The sequence below is a fragment of the Cervus elaphus genome, chromosome 4 (assembly GCF_910594005.1).
Source record: "Cervus elaphus chromosome 4, mCerEla1.1, whole genome shotgun sequence".
In the NCBI taxonomy this organism is placed as follows: Eukaryota; Metazoa; Chordata; class Mammalia; order Artiodactyla; family Cervidae; genus Cervus; species Cervus elaphus.
In genome coordinates, this window is record NC_057818.1 from 35983704 (window position 1) to 36005415 (window position 21712).

At 50.1% G+C, this 21712-nt stretch overlaps 2 protein-coding genes across 6 annotated transcripts; one reads left to right on the forward strand and one right to left on the reverse strand.

Moving 5' to 3' along the window:
• The first annotated feature begins 54 nt into the window (after positions 1–54).
• Positions 55–11106, forward strand: TSNAXIP1 (translin associated factor X interacting protein 1). 2 transcript variants are annotated; one of them, XM_043898841.1, is made up of 16 exons: positions 55–560; positions 1992–2094; positions 5475–5587; positions 5720–5843; positions 6935–7028; positions 7590–7786; positions 8197–8332; positions 8761–8930; positions 9002–9161; positions 9239–9369; positions 9514–9639; positions 9786–9938; positions 10040–10149; positions 10357–10483; positions 10579–10685; positions 10866–11106. In XM_043898841.1, exons 1-16 carry the CDS (start codon positions 412–414, stop codon positions 11104–11106), a joined length of 2241 nt encoding a protein of 746 aa, XP_043754776.1. In that variant the 5' UTR covers positions 55–411. The 2 variants fall into 2 exon arrangements, with proteins under 2 accessions (XP_043754776.1, XP_043754777.1); XM_043898842.1 differs by lacking the exons at positions 55–560; positions 1992–2094; positions 5475–5587; positions 5720–5843 and adding an exon at positions 6346–6482.
• A 163-nt stretch (positions 11107–11269) lies between these two features.
• CENPT (centromere protein T) lies at positions 11270–17343 on the reverse strand. 4 transcript variants are annotated; one of them, XM_043898846.1, is made up of 13 exons: positions 17142–17343; positions 15941–16031; positions 15713–15800; positions 15222–15318; positions 14964–15097; positions 14822–14858; positions 14457–14605; positions 13524–13724; positions 12895–13215; positions 12542–12632; positions 11764–11940; positions 11580–11684; positions 11270–11501 (listed from the first exon to the last, which is right to left on the reverse strand). In XM_043898846.1, exons 1-13 carry the CDS (start codon positions 17252–17254, stop codon positions 11378–11380), a joined length of 1728 nt encoding a protein of 575 aa, XP_043754781.1. In that variant the 5' UTR covers positions 17255–17343; the 3' UTR covers positions 11270–11377. The 4 variants fall into 4 exon arrangements, with proteins under 4 accessions (XP_043754781.1, XP_043754780.1, XP_043754779.1 ...); XM_043898845.1 differs by having other exon boundaries at positions 11767–11940; positions 15941–16049; XM_043898844.1 differs by having other exon boundaries at positions 15941–16049.
• Positions 17344–21712: the final 4369 nt, after the last annotated feature.

Below are 21712 nucleotides of genomic sequence, written 5' to 3' on the forward strand. Positions count from 1 at the left end.
CCTGCAATTTGCTTTGGACCTCACCACGCCTCGCCACATTTCGGACTCCACTCCCCATAATGCAGAGCTCTCCAGGAGCGGACCAGCTCAGGCTGGTGAGGATCTCTGGGAGATGTAGTACAAACCTGCTCGGCCATAAGCCTGCTCAGCTGAGACATTGAGACACCGAAAACTACAGTTCCCGCTGGCAACGCAGCTCCGGTCTCTCAGTTCACCTCCCTCCCCCGTGGCCTCTGTTTATCCCCCAGCCTCAGCTCTGGTCGCTAGGGTCATATCCGCTGTAATGCTTGACTCTGAGGGGACCCGCAGTCCCTATTCCCCGTCCGAGTACACCTTTGCTGCTTGGCTTTCCTCCCGGCGCGCGGGAGCCGGATTCGGGGGCGTGACACAATCCTGATCCCGCCCCCGCCGATGGGCTGCTGGGATCTGGTCGCCATGGTGACGGACTGTACACTACCACAGCTTCCCAGGCCGCGGGTGCGGGCTGCCAGGCTGCCCGGCTGCCCTAGGGTCATGGACTCCCCGAACTCGCAATCCCTGAACTTCCCCACCACGTCGAGGTAGGCGCTTGGCGGTCTGAGGCCGGAGAGGAGGCCTTGAGTACTTCCAGAAAGAGAAAGGGTACCTGATTCAGACCTGTGCACCTCGTGCCTCTGTCTACTGGTGTGGGGCTCCAGCCCCACAGAAACAGTGGTACAGAAACAATCTCAGATGATTTGTCAGCCTAGGAAGGTGGTTACATTATAGTAAAAGGGGAAAGTGAAAGTCACTCAGTCGTGTCCGACTCTTTGCGACCCCATGGACTATATCGTCCATGGAATTCTCCAGGCCAGAACACTGGAGTAGGTAGCCTTTCCCTTCTCCAGGGGATCTTCCCAACCCAGGGATCCAACCCAGGTCTCCCGCATTGCGGGCAGATTCTTTACCAGCTGATCCACAGGGGAAGCCCAGTAAAAGGGGAGGCGCACTTTATCATTAGTCACAGCCAGCTTTTTCGCGTTGAGCGTGCATTAAGTGCCAAGTGCTCCATACACCATATTAAACCCTCACAGCAATTCTATGAGGCGGTAATATCACCATTTTACAAACATAGAAATAGAAGTCTGAAGAGATCATGTGTTTTATACATGTTTATAAGTCATGGAGCTGGTATTTGATCTCAGCCATGTGAGTCTCTAGATTTGAGCTCCTAGCCACAGGATAAACAGCCTCTTTACCCACTGGCTGAAGATAAAAAAGCATCTCTAAGCAGCCCAAGAACATCTCATAGCCTCAAGGTAGCTCCTGCCTGTATTCACAGGTGCAGCCTCTGGACACTGCAAATATGATAATAAGCTCCTATAGCCAGAGAAGCCACAACCAAATAAATATTTTTTAAAAAATAACACACTAGAACTCCTCAGAGGATTATGTGTTTAAAAAAAAAAAAAAGGATGGATGCTGTCTCCATCCTTCCTTGTAAGGAAACTGGGCTGAGTGAAGTTAAATTACATGCCCAAGAGGGTTCCTGTTAGAAGATAGATGTCAGCCTCTGGGTCCTATCATTTAGTTAGTATAGGCTCAAGACTCTCACCCTGACTTTTGACTCCAGACTCTGTACTTTTTGTCCTATAGCACCTGCCTTTGGTATCACACCCCTAGAATGTGCTGGTAATGTACATACAATGGTCATTAGAGCCACAGATGAACGCTGAAGGAAGTATAGGCCCACGTGGTTTTATAGGTTCCTGATAAGGGGTGTTATGCCACTACAGGAGTACATGAGATTCCAGTGATGAGGAGAATGTTTCTGGGAATGTGGGAAAATATTGTGAGCCCAGAATCGGGAGCTTGTTGACAGCACCTCAGGGAATCTGTAGGCAGCACTGGGAAGACCCAGAACCTGGCTCGGAGGAGAGAGGAGGCCATGTCTTGTGGTTCTGAGAAGGGTGGACGTGCACTCCCCATTCAAGGCTCTGTCACCCACCACCTCCTTCTCCTTCTCTGTGCAGAGCACAACTGCGGCCTTTAGGAGTGTCCATAGATGATTCCCTCATCACAGAAACCAAGAATACCCAGAAACGCAAGCTTTCTCAGAAACGGAAGACACTGCTGGTTAGTGGCAATTTCCTGTGGGATCTCCAAATTATGATCCCCAGTTAGGGGTGTGTGGGTCAGAGGCCAGGCCCACCAGCCTCTGGGGTGGGAGCATGCACACTTGCCACACCTCACCTGAAAATTCTTCCCAGACCAGCCCCTGCCCACAGATAACCTTCTCTTGCAACACAGCATTCTGGAGTGGACCTCATTTCTTCATCCAGCCTACAATGTGCCAGGTGTTGTGCTTGGTGCTGGGACGGTCCCACCAGATCTGTCAGGGTCTTTTAGAAGACCCTGTATCTTTTTTGTCTTTACACCCCTAGTGCCTGATGTAGTACTTGAGTGGCTGCTATAATGTGTGCCATAACTGCTGTGAGTAGGTGTGTGAAGGCAGTAGCAAAGGACATTCATCCACTGTGTTGTTGGCTCTGCACTGGAAGTAGGGACTCTGTTAGTCTCAGGACAGTGTCTTCCTCCATTCCTGTTCTTTGAAGTTTTTATATAAAAATGAATGCTGGGGAATTCCCTGCCAGTCCAGTGGTTAGGACTCTACACTTTCACTGCAGTGGGGAATGAGTGCCATCGCTGATTCTCCCCACAAATTTTAAAAAATGGTATGTTATTAAGATTTAGGAGTTTTTGTTGATATGATAAGATTGTTATTACTATTTAATCAGCAAGCAGCCATTGTCCAAAAATCACAGGTGAAAAAAACACGTTTGAGCAAACTTGTAAGTCCAGCTCACAGTGGAGAATTGTGGGCTGTGGTAGTTTTCCACCACACACTTGGGTGAGTGTGTCTTATGTAGAAGATGGGATGAGCTGTACCCTTTGTGAGGCTGGGGACTTCAAACATCAAGAACCTGATATCAGGGCGAGAAAGCGGTAGTGTGGACTCTAAGCGGAGACCAAGCGCAGGCACAGTACCGCATGATCCCGATTACTTGGGGCTCCCTGCCCCTTCAGCAGCCATCTACTCAGTGGAAGTGGGACCAGGCTCTCACTCCCTTTATTTTGCTCGTCGGCAGTGATACCGTACTAAACCACCAGGGGGCGTTGCACCCTCCGGCAGTCCCTCCGACCCCCGGGGCCACCCTTCCCGTTTTCACCTGCAGGGGGAAGCAGACAGCACAGCTCACGCGAACACCGCCTTCCAAGCACCCGCTTGCAGAGGCTTTACCAGCTGTTTGATAACCAGACCAAGAAAGCAGCCTATGCTGGGAAACCAAAATAGGGTAACCCCGTCTTCTCTTGACAGAAACGGCAGACAGAACGCGAGATCTGGCCTCTTTTATTTTTTAAGTCTCCCAAAATAAGCTAAATTAAGCTTTATTTCTATGACTAAAGTGGTTTTGTCTTCTCAGGGAATTTTCAAGGCTGGTCTCCCTTTGTTACTGTTCTTATATTTTCTGTTCGTCTTTCTTGAAGTATGGTTACTTTACAATGTGTTAGTTTCAAGTATACAGAAAAGTGATTCCATTATACATATATTCTTTATCAGGTTCTTTTCCATTATAGGTTATTATTACAATTACATAGTAATTATTACATTATAGGTTAGTAATACAAGATATTGAGTATATTTCCCTGTGCTATACAGTAGGTCCTGTTGTTTACCAATTTATATATAGTAGTGTGTATATGTTAATCCCCAGATCCTAATTTATCTCCCCCACTCCCACTCTGCTATCCCCTTTGGTAACTGTAAGTTTGTTTTCTATGTCTATTTTGTAAATAAGTTAACTTGTATCATTATTTTAGATTCCACATATAATTGATATTATATTTATCTTTCTCTGACTTGCTTCATTAATATGATACTCTCTAGGTCCATCCACATTGCTGCAAATGGCATTATTTCATTCTTTTTTATGGCTGGGTAGTATTCCTCTATATATATATGTACCACATTTTCTTTATTTTGAGCTTTAAACTCTTCACAATTCTGTTTCATCATCTCTTCCCCCTCCCATGCTGTGTTTTTATTTATTCAACAAATACTTGTTGATTTCCACTGTGTGTCAGGCACTGGTGATACAGTGGTAAGCAAGACATCTACTCTGTTTCTGAGAGAAGATGGGGGTGCGATGATGGGAATAAGTGGGTGTTGGGATTGAAAAGAGTATCAGGGAGAACCCCTGAGATCCTAAATATGAATAGCCAGCCTGGAGCATTCTTGACCCTGGCAAAGCATGTGTGAACATATACACCCAATAAGTAGCGTTTCTGTTTTTATTATATCATGCATCCAACTAAATCATGCTTCCTGAAATATTTATTCCACAATATTTGCTAAATGCTACTTAAGACTATGAAGAGTGTTAACACAACACTGTAAATCAACCATACTGGAATTAAGAAAAAAAAAAAAGACTATGAAGACTATGAAGTGTGAAGCCATCAATTCTGGAAGTACAGAGATAGGTCAACCCAAACCCCAAGAGGCTGGAGTCCTCCCTGAGACCTAGCAACAAGACTTACTATGTACTTTCCAAAATATTTAGGGAAAGGGTGGATGATTGCAAGATTGAGATAAAATAGGTAGAACTAAGAATGCAAAGAAGAGCCCAAGGAGACAGGGGCAATTTCCACCCTAAGAGGGTCAGGAGCCAGCTACCATTAGTCTGGAAGGACTCCTAGAACCTGGATATGTGGGATATGGGAGGTAGGCTTGGCCTCCATCCCAGAAGAACCTGGAAGCTGGGCTCAGGGCCACAGAGCAGGCTTTAATATTGAATTCAATAATTCAGTTTTTTTTTTAATTTCAAAGTAATTTATGCATTGTAGAAAATTTTGAAAAATACACAATTATAGATACAAAAGCACCCATGGGCCTATCATTACAGAATAACTGCTGGTATTCTTCCTTCTTTTCTGGTTTTTTATCTTACCTGGTTGTGCTTATTCCCTAATTTCAGGCTTTACTTAACTAACCTTGCTATAACCCATGTTAAGCCTCTTTGTAAACATTTCATGGCTGCACAATAGTCTTCTACTTTTAGATACTTAGAGAGTTTTCTGATTTTTTTCATAGTCATAAGTAAGGCTTTGAGGACCTTATAATAGAGCTGCCACTTCACCTCTATGCCCTCTGCACTGGCCAGCCCAGACCTCAGCCTCAGCTGGCCTGCTCTCCTTGGGCATAGGCCCGTTCATAGCTCTTGAAAAATGTTGCTGTTTCCCTGAGGTATTGGTGCTACCCAGGTAGTGGAAGTGTGGAGTCCTAAGCACTAGACCACCAGGGAATTCCCATAAGGACCACAGTCTTAATTGTGAACCATATTAAGAGATGTTGTTGGGGAGGAAAGACCCAGGAGTGGAAGGAGGAGCCTGGAAAAGAACATCAGGAAGGGGAGCAATGTTGTTATGGTAACCCCGCCTGTCCCTTCTTATAGTCCGGTTCGTTCTCCATCGGTGGCCACCTGTCCCCATGGCCCAGATACATCAGTGACCAGACCATTCTGCATAATCGAAAGCCCTGTTCAGATGACTACCGGAAGCGGGCAGGGTAAGCCTGGGTCAGCCTGATGGTGGATAGACTGGGCCCAGAAACAGTACAGGGATGTGTGCTGCCACAGTCCTGTGGGGCATGAGGGTCCGGCAGGGTGTCCATGGCATCTCAGCTCACCACCCCCTGCAGTAGCTTGCAGCAGCCCCTGGGCACAACCAAGCCGAGGTACCTGGAGCAGCTTGAGAACTACCTGCGCAAGGAACTCCTCCTGCTGGACCTAAGCACGGATTCTGCCCAGGAACTAAAGCTGCAGGTCAGAACCACAGAAACCCTGCAGGGAAACCTTACTCACCAGGACTGGGCACTTCAGATTTTCTGCAGAGACCAGCCTTCCCCAGCTCTTTTGGGTTCCCCATTCCTGGTAAGAGAAACAGATTCTATGGCACAGCGTGAGCAAGCAAAGTGACCAGGGTGGAACCAAAACTCTCCTAAGGCTTTGGCTTCTTGACCTGAGTAGGTGGCCTGGATACTGTCTCCAGTCCCTTCTGTGATCCCCAGCACCCACCTTGGGTCATTCAATATCAGTGAATGGAGCCTGAATCTTGACAGTTGGGCAAGCTGGGGTCATAAAATGTCCACGAGCCCAGTCACACTAGCCCCAAGCTTGAGGAACTTAGCCAAAACAGAGAGAAATCTGGATGTAACCTAGACTCTGATGCATATCAGGGAAGTAATCACCCAATTCCTGCTAAAACGGAAATGATGATGAGGAACCCCGCAATTCTGACTTAGTCACTGCCACAAGCATTTGCTGAGCACCATCTGTGCAAACTCTGGATGGGGCCTAGATATGGCCTCATGAGCTAAAAGGAACCTCGCCAACAAGGAAGCAGAAGCAGAAGCAGAGAGGGCATCCAGCTTCATAGCAGTGGAGCTAGGACTCAAACTCAGGGTGGGTTCTGGAGTCTGTGCTCATTCCAGTACACAATGTTGCTTCCAAAAGCTTCCTGTGTGTCCAGGTAGGACAGGAAATCATGTCTCATTGGAGGCTGGAACGCAAGGTTAGAGCCTAAAGTGCTGTAAATGGGGAGGGGTGTTGGTGAGAGGCCAGCTGAAGCACAGTGAATGGAGGAGGTTGGCTGTCTGGAGAGCCAGAGAGGGGGTGCAGGTAGAGGGGGAGGTCCTGACCCAGGCTGCCTGCCAGGTCTCCAGAGAGCAGTTTAGACGGATGGACTCAGCTCCCGGACTGTGTGAGACCCTAGTGGTGCCTGTGGCATTTATTTCAATGTGAATCTACTGGCAGCTTCATACTAGAACCCTTCTAAGTTGAGCAAAGAAACACTTAGGTCCCACTGAGGGTGGCAGCTCTAGGCCAGGAGATGACAGTTTCCCTTTTCTTGCCAGCCTTACAGAGAGATCTTTGAATTCTTCATAGAGGACTTCAAAACATACAAGCCATTGCTGTCCTCCATCAAGAATGCCTATGAGGTGATGCTGGGTAAGACTGCAACCTCTCTGCCTGGGCCGAGCCTGGCAGAGGCACAGAAGATCCTATTTTGATCTTCTGGGTTCTGCAGGGGTCTGGGGTACCTACAAACTGGGCTTTGAGGTCACCAAGCCGTCTTGCTTACACTCTTCTGTGACAGGACACCCCAGGGCAACTGACTGCCGCCCATTCTTGGAAGCGTGGTGGGGCGGTGTCTGTGGGAAACAGAGCATCTTCCCTGTTGAGACTGAAGCCCAGGAGGGAGCGTGTAGTTCAGGGAAGTGAGGGCGCTTCCCTCCCCAGGCTCAGGAGATGCTGGGCACGGCACAGCTGCAGAACTAAAACTGTGCAGGGAAGGTGCCCAAGTGAGACCCTGGTCCTCATCTGGCCTCCGCCCCTGGTTGCAAATCAAGTGCAGGAAGTTCTTAAGCAGGGATTATAGACTTCTTTGAATGGGAGTATAGACCTTGAGTTTGCAAGGGACATAGTTGCTCACTGTGACCTCAGATCAGTGTCTGCTGGCTGTTTGTCCTCCATGGCCCCAAAGGGACTCCCCTACCTGTCCCTGCTTAGCCCACCAGAGGGAGAAAATTCGGGCTCTGGAGCCCCTGAAGGCCAAGCTGGTCACTGTGAACGAGGACTGCAATGAGAGGATCCTGGCCATGAGGGCTGAGGAGAGAGATGAAGTCTCCATGCTGAAGAAAGAGAAGATGAATTTGCTAAAACTCATTGACAAGAAGAATGAGGAGAAGATCTCATTGCAGACTGAGGTGAAAAGGGAGTAATGTGGTGACCAACTCCCTGAATTCCTGCCACCCCACCCCAAAGGTGACCTTGAGGCCTTTGGCACTGGTGTGACCCCCTGGCTCTCTCCACCCTTCTACCTGGAACGACATACAGAGCCACCACCTGCTCCCAAACCCCGCTTCCACATGCTGTCCTCCTCCTTGGCCCAGGACTGCCTCAGTGTGGCCCTCAGTACTAGCAGAGTCCTACTCCTTGGCTGCCAGACTTTCTCCACAGGAGGAAGCTTCGGCACTTTGACAGGAACAACCAGTCTCCTCCCCTTCCTCCCTTTCTTGTTCCCAGGCCCTGGTAGGGCCGCCCAGCACCCACCCATCCGCTGTGGTGACGAGCTGTCCAGAGACGGCCCCTGACCACAAAGCCATCTCCCCAACAGGTGACCAAACTGAGGAAGAACCTGGCTGAGGAATATCTGCACTACCTCAGCGAGAGAGATGCCCGCAAGATCCTCATCGCAGACCTGAATGAGCTACGCTACCAGAGGGAAGACATGTCACTAGCCCAGTCCCCAGGTAAGCCTGAGGTGGGTTTCTGCCCTGCTGGAGGAGTCTGATTCTCACCACTCACTCCCATGTATTCATTTCTCCTGATATCTGCTCCTTCCATGCTCACTGCCAGTGAGAGATGTTCCTGCTGCCACCAGGGTCTGTGGATTTTCTGAGCTGGCCTGAGAATCACAGACTTCTTGTTTATGTAGGAAACAATCGCTGGCAGTTGAGGCAACCTAGACTCCCCAAGGGCTGCACAGGCCTGGTACTCCATGTCCTGGGCTTCTCTATTTAAGCTCAAAGTTCTACAGTGGTAGCATGATGGAAAGACCCAGTGGTTCCCATGCTGGGAGAGCCGGAAGACCTGGGACATGCCCTGAGGGACCCTCAACCCTGTCCTGGGCTACAGGCCCCAGAGCCAGGGTGATGTGAGCTGGTGGGCCTCCTGGCAGGTGTCTGGGGGGAGGACCCCGTGAAGCTAACAGTGGCTCTGAAGATGGCCCGGCAAGACCTGACCCGCACACAGATGGAACTCAACACCATGAAGGCCAATTTTGGAGACGTGGTGCCCAGGAGGGACTTTGAAATGCAGGAGAAGACCCTCAAGGAACTGCAGGAGCAGGTGCCGGTGGGCAGGCAGGGCAGGGCAGGGCCACACAGGTGGGTAGCAAGGACCAATCACCCTGCCCACAGCTGGAGAGCCTGAGAGACGACTACGAAGAGGTCCGCAAGGAGCACGAGATGCTGCTGCAGTTGCACATGAGCACACTGAAGGAGCGGGACCAGTTCTACTCCGAGCTGCAGGAGATCCAGCGCACCTCCACACCACGACCAGACTGGTCCAAGTGTGAAGGTAACGCTGGCCCTTGGGGCCCTAGGGACTGCACAAGTGTGTGGTCTGGACTCCAGCTCCCTCCCCAATCCCTGCAGATGTGGTGGCTGGAGGACGAGATCGCTGGCACATGCTGGCCGAGGGCAAGAACAGCGACCAGCTGGTAGACGTGCTCCTGGAGGAGATTGGAGAGGGGCTGCTCCGGGAGAAAGACTTCTTCACTGGTCTGGTAGGGGAGTCTCTGGCCTCGGGGAATAGCCAGGCCTCACTGCTGAGAAAACTTGAGGTTCTGAGGGAACGATGTGGGGCTCTGCCCTGCTTGTTGGTGGGGCTACAGCTGGGCCCAGAGATGAGCTGACATGGTTTCTTTCAGGGTTATGGGGAATCCATTCCCCCTTTCCTTCGGTTTGATGGCATGGTGGAGAACAAGAAGCCAACCAAGAAGGAAGTGGTAAAACTCCTCAAGAATGCCTGGAAGGAACGTATCACTGAGGAGCAGGTCAGATCTCTCCATTTTAGCCCGGCATGGCCGCCTGAATCCTCTGGCGGTGGAGGGTGGATGCGGACAGGGGCGGGGGGTGTTCCCTTGAAGCACTAGGGAACTGGGAGGAGGGCCAACCAAGCAGTCTTCCCTCTACCCTGCAGAAAGAGAAGTTCCCAGATTTCTTCTTCAGTTTCCTGGAGCGCCACTTTGGGCCTGGTGATGCCATGGCCTGGGCTTACACCATCTTTGAATATATCAAGCTCTTCCATACCAATGAAGTCATGAGTCAGTTCTATGCAGTCTTGATGGGAAAGGTAAGCTTGGGCCTGGCGCTCTACCCTTTGTCCCCAGCATAGGCCAGCTCTGTCCCTGTTCCTCTAGGAAACAGAAAGATAGTCAATGCTTCCTCCCATAGAGGAAAGAGAGTGTGTACATCAAGCAGATGGAGACCATAGCACAGCTGCTGAAGGAGATGACAAACATTGACAGCCAGAATGAGGGGCTACTAACCGTGGAGCAGTTAAGGTGAGAGACCAGTTGGGTAACCCAAACTCCAGCCCAACATGCCCTCTGGCCTGGTTCCCAGTGCAGGGGGAAGGGGAGCCTGGTGGGAAAAGGCCAGAACCTCAAGGCATGCTGCCCTTCTGAGCACTAGTAGGACTGGCAGAGGGGTGCAGGAAGATGGGTAAGCAGGCCTCTGCCAGGCCCATCAGCCCTCGTGTCTCCCTACAGTACTGTCCTCAGGAGCGCCTTCCCCTTTAAGAAGGATGAGAGAATTCAGGAGTTGATGGAGACAGCGGGCTGGCATCCCAGCATCAGCAATGCAGACTTGCTCGACTACCGCATGTTGTTTATGGAGGTGGGTCGGGGCCCAGGAACTTGCCCAGCCCCGACCTAGCCTCTGCCTAGACTCTAGCCTGTGTATCTTCACCCTGCCTTGTGGCCCCTTCCCAGGATGAGGAGGGCCAGAGCGTGCCCTTTGTGCAAAAGCTGTGGGAACAGTACACGGTGGAAAAAGATGAATACTTAAACGAGTTAAAGCAGGAGCTGGGCCTGGAACTGTGAGTGATCCTGGGGCCCACAGGCTGGGCCACAAAGTAGCACCTCCAGCCCCTGGGTCTCCCTAAGCACCAAGCTTGCTGCTGGGCCTTATATACCACTCAAGCCTAGGAGAGGGTATCCTGGGGTCTGGGTAGAGAGTGGAGGGTCAAGGTCTGTCTCTCTCTTTCTTTGTGGGACAGCAAAGAGGAGGTGACCCTACCCAAGGTACGTGAGGCCCTGATGAACATTGATCCCAGCCTGGACAAGCAGACCCTGAACCACTATTTGAGGCAGGCCTTCCAGCTCCCTATGACAGAAATGCCAGAGGAGGGCGAGGAAAGGGAAGAGGGCATTGTGACACAGCTCCAGACTGCACTAGAACAGCTTCAGATGAATGACATTAGGCGTATGGGGCCTCGGGAGCAGGAACCTGCAAGCTAAGGCCACTGGGGCAGCCTAAGTGCTCCCATGCTGCTAACCTCTGATTGTTGTTATAAAATTCTTTGTCTGAACCCATGCTATTCTCTAGGTTATGCTGGGGAGTCAAGGGGAGGGGCTTGGTCCCTGCCTGGCTGTCCCAGGACATGCATCAAAACACAGCATATTCTGTTTGTGACACTTTATTGATGCTGAGGGGTGGGGAGGAAGCCTAGAAGTGTATGTGGGGCCAAGCAACCCCAGGTGGGGACAGGGCAGGTATGGGTCCTGGTCCCTACTGGGTGGGGAAGACAGAGTTGCCACTGAAGGCACAAGGGATGAGCAGCTGCCGGTACTCCAGGGGCAGGTGCCGCTCCACGAGCACATGCAGGGAGACTCGGTCAGTGACCAGGCCCTGCCTGCAGCAGAGGACAGAAAATGAGAGAATCAGCACCAGCATTCCCACACCCAGCACCTCCCTGCTTCCATCCGCTTACCTTCGCAACAGCAGCTCCAGGTCCTCTGGCCTCACAGTCTTGCGCCCAGCATGAGCAGCAAATACCTCCAAGTCTTCACAAAGATGCTGGAAGTACTTGTCCAGGCTGCCAGGAAGGTTGGGGTAGGACAGACTGTTCATGATCTGAGGGGCTCCTCTCCCCAACCTAAATGTCAAGGACTCACCACTTTTCCACCATCTCCACAGCCTTCTTCTCCATGGGCATCTTAGCATAGAAGCTAAAGAGTTTTGCATAGTGGTTCAGTCCAGCCTTGTAGGGATCTTGACGGGGTCTGGAGCCAGGGATTCGGGGCCTGGGAGGAATCCTGGCCGACAGACGCTTTGGGAGTTCTGAAGGTAAGCTGGAGACAAGAAGTGAACAGAGTTAAGCTAAATGCTCCCTTAAGAGGCCCCTAATCAAAGATAAGTCTTGCTGGCTCCTGCCAAGATTGGGGTCCTTGTGCTCCTTGGCCAGCCTGGGCCTACAGTTCCAACCAATTCTGGGGGGGCAATGGAGATGCAGGGCTATGTAGAAGCCTGGTCTTTCCCTGGGGCCCTGATGCTCCACAAACTGGACACAATGTCCCCGTCTCACCTCATCATACAAACCACTACTTGCTCAGGCCCATGATCCTCAGGCTTTGGCACAGACACCCCCCCTCCCCTGCCTCACCACCAGCCCATTGCTGCCTGTCCCACTCTGCTAATCCTCCTCCAGGAAGCCTTCTCTGACTACTTATTGGCCCAGGTACTTCCCCCTGGCCAGGCTCTTCTAAGCCCCAGCAAGCAGCACAGGATGACAGATGTGTTCTCAGTGAGCCCTGCCCAGCCCACCTCAGGGTGCTCTACTGGGTAACCTCTGCATACGTACAGGAAGAGTAATAACCCTATGGTGCCCAATGCCAACTTCAGTGCCTGCCCCCTTCTAAGAGGCCCGTGTGGAACAGGGTCATGGGATCTTACACTGCAGTGCTCGGTGGTGGAGCTGGCTCAGGAAACTGAAGTCGCCTGGCCTGAAGCAACTCTGGAGTGCTGGGGGCCAATTGTGGACTTGCTGCAGAGGAAGCGCAGGGTTGTAGGAGGCTCAGGCCTGACCATCTCACCCAACCCTGAAGGCCTGCAGCTCCCTTATCCTGTTCTTTGATGGTTCCATCTAGCTCCCGCCAAGCAAGGTGCCCTTCAGAGTTTCCCTGGCCCCAGACTACCTGAGCCCAGAAACACAAGCCAGGTTAAGTCCCTCCTCCGAGGCCAGGAACACAGCTGTCACTTACCCACCCACTCCCTGATCCCTCCACTGGGCCCCTTACCCGACCTACCAGAGGTGTCTTCATCCTCTGAAGCTCCTTCTGGCTCCTTGGCCTCAATAGCCCCCAAGGATCCCACTGCTTCTGTCACCTCTGTGTGTCCTTCAGGCTCTTCTGCCCTGGCAGATTCTTGTTCTTCTGCTGCCTTCTCCACTTCCCTCACACTCATGCTTTCTTCCATACTTTCTTCTGCTTCCTCACCTACTCCATTCTGTAAGGGCTCTACGCCATCTTCTCCAGAGATACTGCTGGTGTTTGGAAAGCCCATAGCAAGGGCATCAACCTCCTCCACCTTTCTTGCCAGAAGCTGGGCTGGTTTCCCAGGACCTGAATCTAGGGAACAGAATACACACTAGCGAAGCAGTAGGCCAGGGCTGTAGCACTGCAAAGGGTAAAGATGGAGTAGTAAAACCCAGCCTAGCCCGTCAAGGAGGGAAGAAGGCCAGAGGCAGAACCAGGGCACTGGTTTGGAGTATCCTGGCCCGACACTGACTTTGCTATTGAATGAACGGATCAAGAGCCCTCCAAAGGGACTTGCGGGAGGGGGAGGGCATACCTATGGGCCTGAGGAGGGAAAACCACCAATGCCAATTCTTGCTCAAGCTAGGCTTGACTCCAGGGCGCATGCCCCACATACTCACGGTTGTTTTGAAGTCCAGGCCCACTGCTCCGTGTCCTGCGACTGGCAGCCCCCTCCACTTCTTTTGTCCCAGAGTGAGAGGGACAAGGCAGGGAGTGGTGTACACTGGGGGAATGGTCAGCCAAGGGCTGGGAGAAGGGCTGGGTGTCCTCCAACACTATGTCCGTTGGCACAGTAGCAACAGGAGTTCTGTGGCTCTCACCTGGAAATCAAAGGCCAGGTGGCACTCAGAATTTTGCCCACCTGCTGCTACCCAGTCACCAGGGCCTAAGTAGTAGGTCTATGAGTCTGCCCAAGTGGCCCTCAGAAAGAGAAGACTACTTAGTACTCAGCTTAATCTCCCTTCCACAGCTCTCCTTGCTTACCTCCCTGCTTCTCAGCCTGGCATTCCCAGGCTCCAGAGCTCAAAAAAGTGAGTTTGCCCCACTCAAACTGCTCACCCATGCCTCCATTCTCCACTTCTCACTCAGATCCCTCTGCCAGAAACCGTTCTCTTGCCGTGATGAACTTCATTTGTTTTCTGGAATCAGGCTCCCAGGTCAGCTCTGGCTGACCAGCTGATCCTGAAACTTAGCCCTCTTCAATCTTCCAATAAGCTCCAGCCACCATATCACACCCCTTTCCTACCCTCAGTCCTATAGCTCTTCAAGGATACAGGGTTCTGGAAGACTGGACTAAGGAGGGACTAAGAGGGACTAAGAGGGACTAAGAGGGACTAAGAGGGACTGGACTAAGAGGGACTAAGACTGGCCCCACAAGATAAGTGGCAACTTGTGGAAAGAAACCAGGAAGTCCTCCTAGATCTACTGGCCAGGACTGCTCACCATTCCTGACACAAAGGAGAGAGAAGCAACCTTGGACTCAACAGCACCTCCCATCAATCATGGGGTGGAAGATTTCCCCATCGACTAGAAGAGGAAAATCTCAACCTTACCTGGAGGAGCCACAGGAAAGGAAGTATCTCGCAGATCCTGCAAAAATGTACCCACATCTACCACTCGGCGAGTAGGAGGTCTTCGAGCTAAACCAGGCCTCTTCACTGATTGTGGCTGGACAGGCACGGCAAAGGTCAAGTTGAGAGAGCTGACGGGAGGGATGAGGCACAAAGGAAAGTAAGGTACCTGAGGCCTAACCCCCTTCCCCTGCTCCAGAAATTCCCCCAGCTCCCCTGGTGCTCTCTTCTCTTAGAACAGCCACCATGCTAGGGCATGGAGGAATATGGTCAGATTCCCTCCTAGTCAGCACCTCCTTTCCCAAGCCTCTCTCCCAGCAATTCCCAGAATAAATAGGCAACAGCACCTGGTGAGGGAAGAGGCATCAGCATTCTCACGAGGCTCTACAGAAGATGTAAAAAGAAACCATAAGTTACCAGGCCTCTCAGGCCTCCTCAGTCTCTCCAGAGGACAGAGAGGGTGGCCACAGGTGTTGTCCAGGACCTCACCTTGGGAAAGATGCCCCCAGTCCATTCCTTGTTGAAACTCTGACAACCTCAGCCTCTGCTTCCTTCTGCCAGGAGCCAGCAGACCTGGAGCCAGGGTTGTGGGGGGCTCAAGTTCAGGAAGTTGCAGCTCCAGGCTACAAGGACGGAGCTTATCTCAGACAGACTAGGACACCCAATTCTGGCTCTCGGGGCCCCCCAAGAGACTCCCTGACCAATAATACCCCCAACAGCCCAGTCCAAGGGGAGAATTGACTGTACCTGCCCCGACTGCTTTCCCGTCTGGAAGGCTGGACAACCTGTGGTGATGGCACCAGCTTCACCACTGCCTCTGGCATCACAATGGAAGATTCTGGAGCTGTAGAAATAGTAAGGAGAGGACTTCCCAGGTGGTGCAGTGGGTAAGAATCTGCCTGCCAATGCAGGGGACACAGGTTCGATCTCTGGTCGGGAAAATTCCACATGCTGTGCAGCAACTAACCCTGACTGGCACAACTACTGAAGCCCATGCACCCTAGAGCCTGTGCTCTGCAGTAAGAGACACCACTGCAATGAGAAACCCACGCACTGCAATGAAGAGTAGCCTGCACTTGCTGCGACTAGAGAAAGCCCACACAGAGCAATGAAGACTCATTGCAACCAAAAATAAAGAAATAGCAAAGAGAGCATGAAGCTGGCAGGGCAGGCTACCCTAAATGAGGGATACCATGGGGCTGGAGCCTGATTCTCACTGCAGGCCAGTGCTTGCTCACCAGTTAGTATGATGTTCTTCAACAGAGTCCGGGGTGTCTGTTCCTCCAGGTGTCCACTGGCTTGAACACGGGCCAATCTGTCAACAGACTTTGGGGAAAAGCACCAAGCAATCACTCTGTTCTTTTGCCTTGAGAGTCCCTCCAGGTGGGCTCCAGAGCAGAGCTAGAACTCAAGGGCCCCCTGAAGGCAACCAGAGCCCTATAGTGGTCAGTGGGTAGGGCACTTACCCTGGCTGTATGAGAACGACGCTTGGCAGTCATCTTTGTTTGACTCCTCAGCCTCCTAGAGGAAGGTGTTTCAAGCAGGTCTCTCTGGGCACTGTGTAAAGACCAGCAACTGTGAGAACCGTGTAGGAAAGGGGAACAAGGGGAATTAGAGAGGTATCTTCATCTGGGATCTTGGCTGAAGTCTTCTACCCTCAGGGACAGGGACCCAGAAACCACTTGCCCCTCCCATAGCTGTGTTCCCAGTCCTGTGTCAACAGGGTTGTGTATGAAAGGGAGCCGGAGAAGAATGGGAAGAGAAAGGAAATATGACGACCCAGACAGAGGGGAAGGGCTGAGGAAAACTTCACAGAGGTGACTTTGGCAAAATCAGGGGTTAACCACACTGATAAGCAGAACAACTTGAAGAGCATCCATTCTAGACATTAAAACAAACCAAGGATATTTAAAAAAATTTTTAACCTCTTAAGTACTCTTCAGGGTCGGAGAGCAACCTCCACATGGGTCACTCTAGTCCTAGCTTTTCCACTCCAATCCCCTCTCAGATTCCAGAACTACGTAAATGTTCCTATGGCACAACTCCCACCTCGTCACTCATAGGTGTAAAACCTATAGTGAATGGCTTCTCATTGTCAATAAAGGAACTGCAGCGCCCTAGAATGTCAGCAGACGCCATCTTCCACACCCTCTACACCATGAGCTCACCACCGCCCTCACCCACTGACACTCCCACCACATCCAGCCAAATTCCACCTCCCTAGCAAAGCATGGTTCCAGTTCCTGCCTCCCGACTGCTACCCAAACTGTTCTCTCCAGTTCCTTTCCCATTTTTCAGCTGGGAACGAACCGCCTGGGAGGCAGTTCAGGGCAGATGCCTGGACAACTCTGGAAAACTGGCCTAGAGAACAGAGCAGAAGTCCAGATTCTGAGCAAATATCCTTCGCGTTCAAAAGCGCACCCCCCCCCCCCCCCCCCCGCCAATGACTCCTGCATAATTAAGTTCTGAGGTCCTGAGCGGCCTGGAGGCTCACGGGTCGGGGCACAAACAGTCGACCCGAGCCCAGCGGGGAGAAAGGAGCCTGGTCTGAGTCCTGGGCTCTGCTCTTCTCCGGAACTCAGTTTCCCTCTCCCAACTGAGTCAGCGCGGGACCCCATCTCCCAGGGCCTCTGCTTGCTCTTGTGCTGGGGCAGCGCCCTCACATACCCAGACCGAGTACTCCGGGCTCGCCGCGGTGTACGCGGGTCCGCTGTATCCAGCACCCGCCGTAGCAGTGTGCGTGTCGTAGGCTCGCTGTCAGGGCTGAAGTTGTCGGCCATCGCCTCAGTTGCCCACTTTTCCAACGGCTTGGGTATCCACAGCCGTCGCCTTCCCGCCGCCACATTTAAGCCAACTCTCGCGATGCTTCCGAATTAGGTCAATTCTCGTGAGGCAGCCGCACAGCCCCATGGGGATTGCAGTTCTAGTCCTGCAGCGGCCTTCTCTCGGTGTGTACAGTGGTGGTTGCAAACTGATTTTGCAGGCATCCTTACCTTGTGTGTTGTGTTCAATTGCTCAGTCGTGTCCAACTCTTAGCGACCCTGTGGACTGTAGGCCGCCAGACTCCTCTGTCCGTAGAATTTTCCTGGCAAAAATACTTGAGTGGATTGCAATTTCCTCCTACAGGGAGATCGAACATGCGTCTCGTGAGTCTCCTGTATCTCCTGCATTGCAGGCAGATTCCTTCCCACTAAGCTACTGGGGAAGCCCCATCCTTAAGCCTGAACAAATATGGGCACCATTTGAACCCTCGGTTTCCTTAGGGTGATACCCACCTAATAAGGGTGTGTGTGTAATGACTCAAAGAGATAATGTTTAACTCAGGATGTGACATATAATAAGCCAGGCCACCAAAAAAATAGTAGCTACTATTGTTAGAATGTCTCTCATTCTCTTCTCCCTCTCCGAAGATGAGAGACACATTTGGGCCTCTAAAAAATTACTGTATTCTATATGTGACCTGGTCAAATTTGCATTTGCCAACCAATGTGTCTGTATCTATCACAATAGATCAGTTTTCAGGCTAGGAGGCTAGTGAACTGTTTGTGATCCAGCAGAGATGTTAAAATTTCCAAACACAAGCAATTTCAAGATGAATTCCGGCTCTCAAAAGTTCTGTTAATATTGGATACTCCGTTACCATATTTTCACCAATTGATAGCCCCATTGCTCACATTTCTTAAGTTTTAGTGGGAACTGAAGTAGAACTTGAGTTATGCATTTCCTGTGGAGTTTTCCTTCATGATCCTAAATTGAGTGTGAAGTATCAGATACTGGAAACAGGCATGGGCACATTTGTGTTTGTGTTTAAATATAGATTAAAGAAAATATAGGATTTTTGCATCTCAAAATAAGAGAACTGCGGAGGAAAATCATATCAGTATTCCCTATGAAGGAAAGCTACGCTGCTCAAAATAGCCTGGAGTTAAAACTCCCCTCGAGGTCCTCCACACCATTCTATACAGAATAAAGAACTTTCTCCCCTGAAGAAAGGAATGGGCATTAAGATTGATTACGTTCAGCTCCCAGCTGATCCCAGTCTCTGGCCGGTCTCAGAAATTCCTTACCCCAGTTGTTCAAAGCTAACTAATCAAAAATAATCATGAGGAAAAACAGACCCCCTCAAAATGATGTATCTCCACATATATATGTATATATGTTTTCTATATATACCTATTCTCTTCTTGATTTAGCCCAGCAGCCCACTAATTGGACTGCTGCCCCTTCTCACCTCATTAAAGGTGATCTGTTCCTGTAAAGTGCCAGTCTTGTTTTTTTTTCTCCGAACCTTGCCTTCTCTAACTCCCTTACCTTACACCCTGTCATTTAGACCTGACCTCTGTGATGGCTTCCCTTGTGGCTCAGCCAGAAAATAATCCACCTGCAAAGTGGGAGACCTGGGTTTGATCCCTGGGCTGGGGAGAACCCCTTCAGAAGGGAAAGGCTACCCACTCCAGTATTCTGACCTGGAGAATTCCATGGAGTCGGACACAACTGAACAACTTTCACTTTCACTTTCTATGTTACCTGACTTAATTTGCTAGCCCTTTGCAGGCACTTTTCCACCATCACTATCAACCTAAGTAAAATATTTATTTATTATTTGTAAAGTCTTGAACTGGATGATACACATGTTTTTCACATAAAAACCTTTAATGTTTTTTCACATAAAACCCTTTTCAAAACAATTTGAGAACAAGCTTACTTTGGCATAGTATTGTTTGCATAGATTCTCCTTACTGTGTTTCCATGATTGATTATACTTGTGTGTGTGTGTTAGTCGCTCAGTCGTGCTGGACTCTTTGTGACCCCATGGGATATAGCCCACCAGGCTCCTCTGTCCATGGGACTTCCCAGGCAAGAATACTAGAGTGGGTTGCTATTTCCTTTTCCAGAGGATCTTCCCGACCCAGGGATCAAACACGGGTTTCCTGCATTGCAGGCAGACTCTTTACCATCTGAGCCATGAGGGAAACTTTGTGACTTTATATTTATTACTTGTCAAAAAAGAAAAAGGGGGAATTCCCTGGCAATTCAATGGTTAGGACTCCGTGCTCTCATTGCTGAGGGCCTAGGTTTAATCCCTGTTTCAGGAAATGAAATCCCACAAGCAATGTGGCATGGCCAAAAAACAAACAAAAGAAAAAACCCCCTAAAACTAACAAACAAAAAAACTAGGTTCATGGGACCAGACCATGTGAGGTCTTAACAAGTTCTGCAAAGGAGTTTGAACAATATTCTAAATGCAACAGGCCACTGGAGGGATTTAAGCAGATGTATTACATAATCATATTTTCTCTGGCAATGATGTAAAGAACAGATTGCAGGGGAGGCAAGATTGGAAGTAGGGAGACATGTGACAAAAGTTCTTGCCTTTCTCCAGAGGTGACAAGATAAAAGGTGGCCAGGGCAGTGAGGGTAGAGAGAAAACCATGTGTTGCATTCCAGATATCTTTTTCAGTGTAGAATACTATGTACATTAGAAGTCATTTTATGTACTAGAAGGTAGAGTTCTATAAAGCATAATCTTCAATGATCTGTACACAAAGAAATAACATCAACTTGACCTCTCACCAACTTTTTTTGAGTAAGGTAGGTCTTGAGACTGGTAGGAGTAGAACCATATCGGTAACTGTAGGACAATGAAAACGTATAACAATACAAAGATCTTTTGCTGAATTTTATCTCTACTGCACACATTTTATAAACATTCAAACATATAACAAAGTGTGTATTCATGTTTTAATAGCTGTATAAATGATTCACCCAAATGAATGCACATGTTTCAGCATGAGCTACACATACTAGAGAATGCGTTTCTGAATCTAAATTGGTTCAAGCTGTGGCCCTCAATAGCACTGGCCAGGAGGGATGGTTCTGTGGAATCCACACAAATAACAAAGGATCACATTGGTTGTAAACAGAAATGCAATGGTAATGTTTGGGTGTTGGAACTAGAAAAATAGTTCTTCCCCCCCCTCCCCCACTGTCCTGTATGCTTCTAGAACATTTTATGTATGAGTTTGTTTTACAATAAATAACAAACTTTTTAAAAAAGTAACAGTTAACTTGGAGTGCTATTGCTCTCTTCTGCAGTTAACTTAGAGCGCTATTGTTCTTTTTAAAAGGCCCGATCTATTTCTTTTTTATATCAAATAATTAGAAATAACATATACTTGGCTTTGAATGAATACCTGTGGTTTGTAATCAGAAGAGAACAAAATGAGGAGGGAGTGTCAGGAAAAACGGAGAAGAAGGGCAAGAAGTAGGAGGAACGGAGAATTCAGCAGAGGAGGGCTAGCTTACAGGTAATTCTTCCGGACAAGAGCCTGCTTCCTTGGTTTTCCAGTCTCTCTTGCCCTTTAGAACACTTTCCCCAGAGAAGTCGAGGGAATCAGGAGGTAACTTGTTACAAACCCTATCCATCCTTTCGTTTCACACCCTTCCCCTTCCAACAGTTCGCAGTCGCTGTCATAATAAAATCACAAATCTTTTAAGTTGGCCTGGTTTGGTTATCTTTCTGAGCTTCTGCCATTCTGTCTCTTTAAGGGCGGAGCCTAGCTCCTGCTTGCCTCAGGGCGTTACAGGCTGGAGCCCAGGGAAAGAACCAGCTGCTCCTCCCTACCCAAGCTTTCGTGGATTTTTAAGTGTTCTTTTTTTTTGTTTTTTGTTTTTTTACGTTACACAACTTTGGGGGTCGTAGTTCCCGGAACAGGGATGCGACACGTGCCCTATGCTGTGGAAGCTTAGTCTTAATCACTGGACCACCAGAGAAGTCCCTCATGATTTTTTTCTTCCGGGGCCTCCGCCTCCGAATTCCTCCTATCTTGTTCATTTTTCTTGGAGCGTTTATTTCTGTAATTAGACATCCATTAGCGTGCTTTCACACCTATTGTCCAAGTCCGACCCTCAGTCCCTCTATAGTCGTGTCGGGTCGACTGGGTTCCTACAGGATTTCCAACTCCGCGCACTGTGTTCCGCACACAGTAGGCACCCAGTGATGACTGTAAGTGATCATTGGTCAGTAAGTGAGTCAACGCAGCAGCGTCTAAGTCGGTGGGAGTCTCCAACGCAGACAAAGAGGCTCCTGAGGCCCCAGTGGGACGCTGAAGCCCTTCCTCCCCTCCCCCGCAGGAATGCCGCGAACAGAGCGGCTCAGGGTTGGGGGACCGCTTCCGGCGTACAGCACAACCTAGTCCGAATCCTGATCAGCTTGCAACCGGACCTTTCCCTTAGGC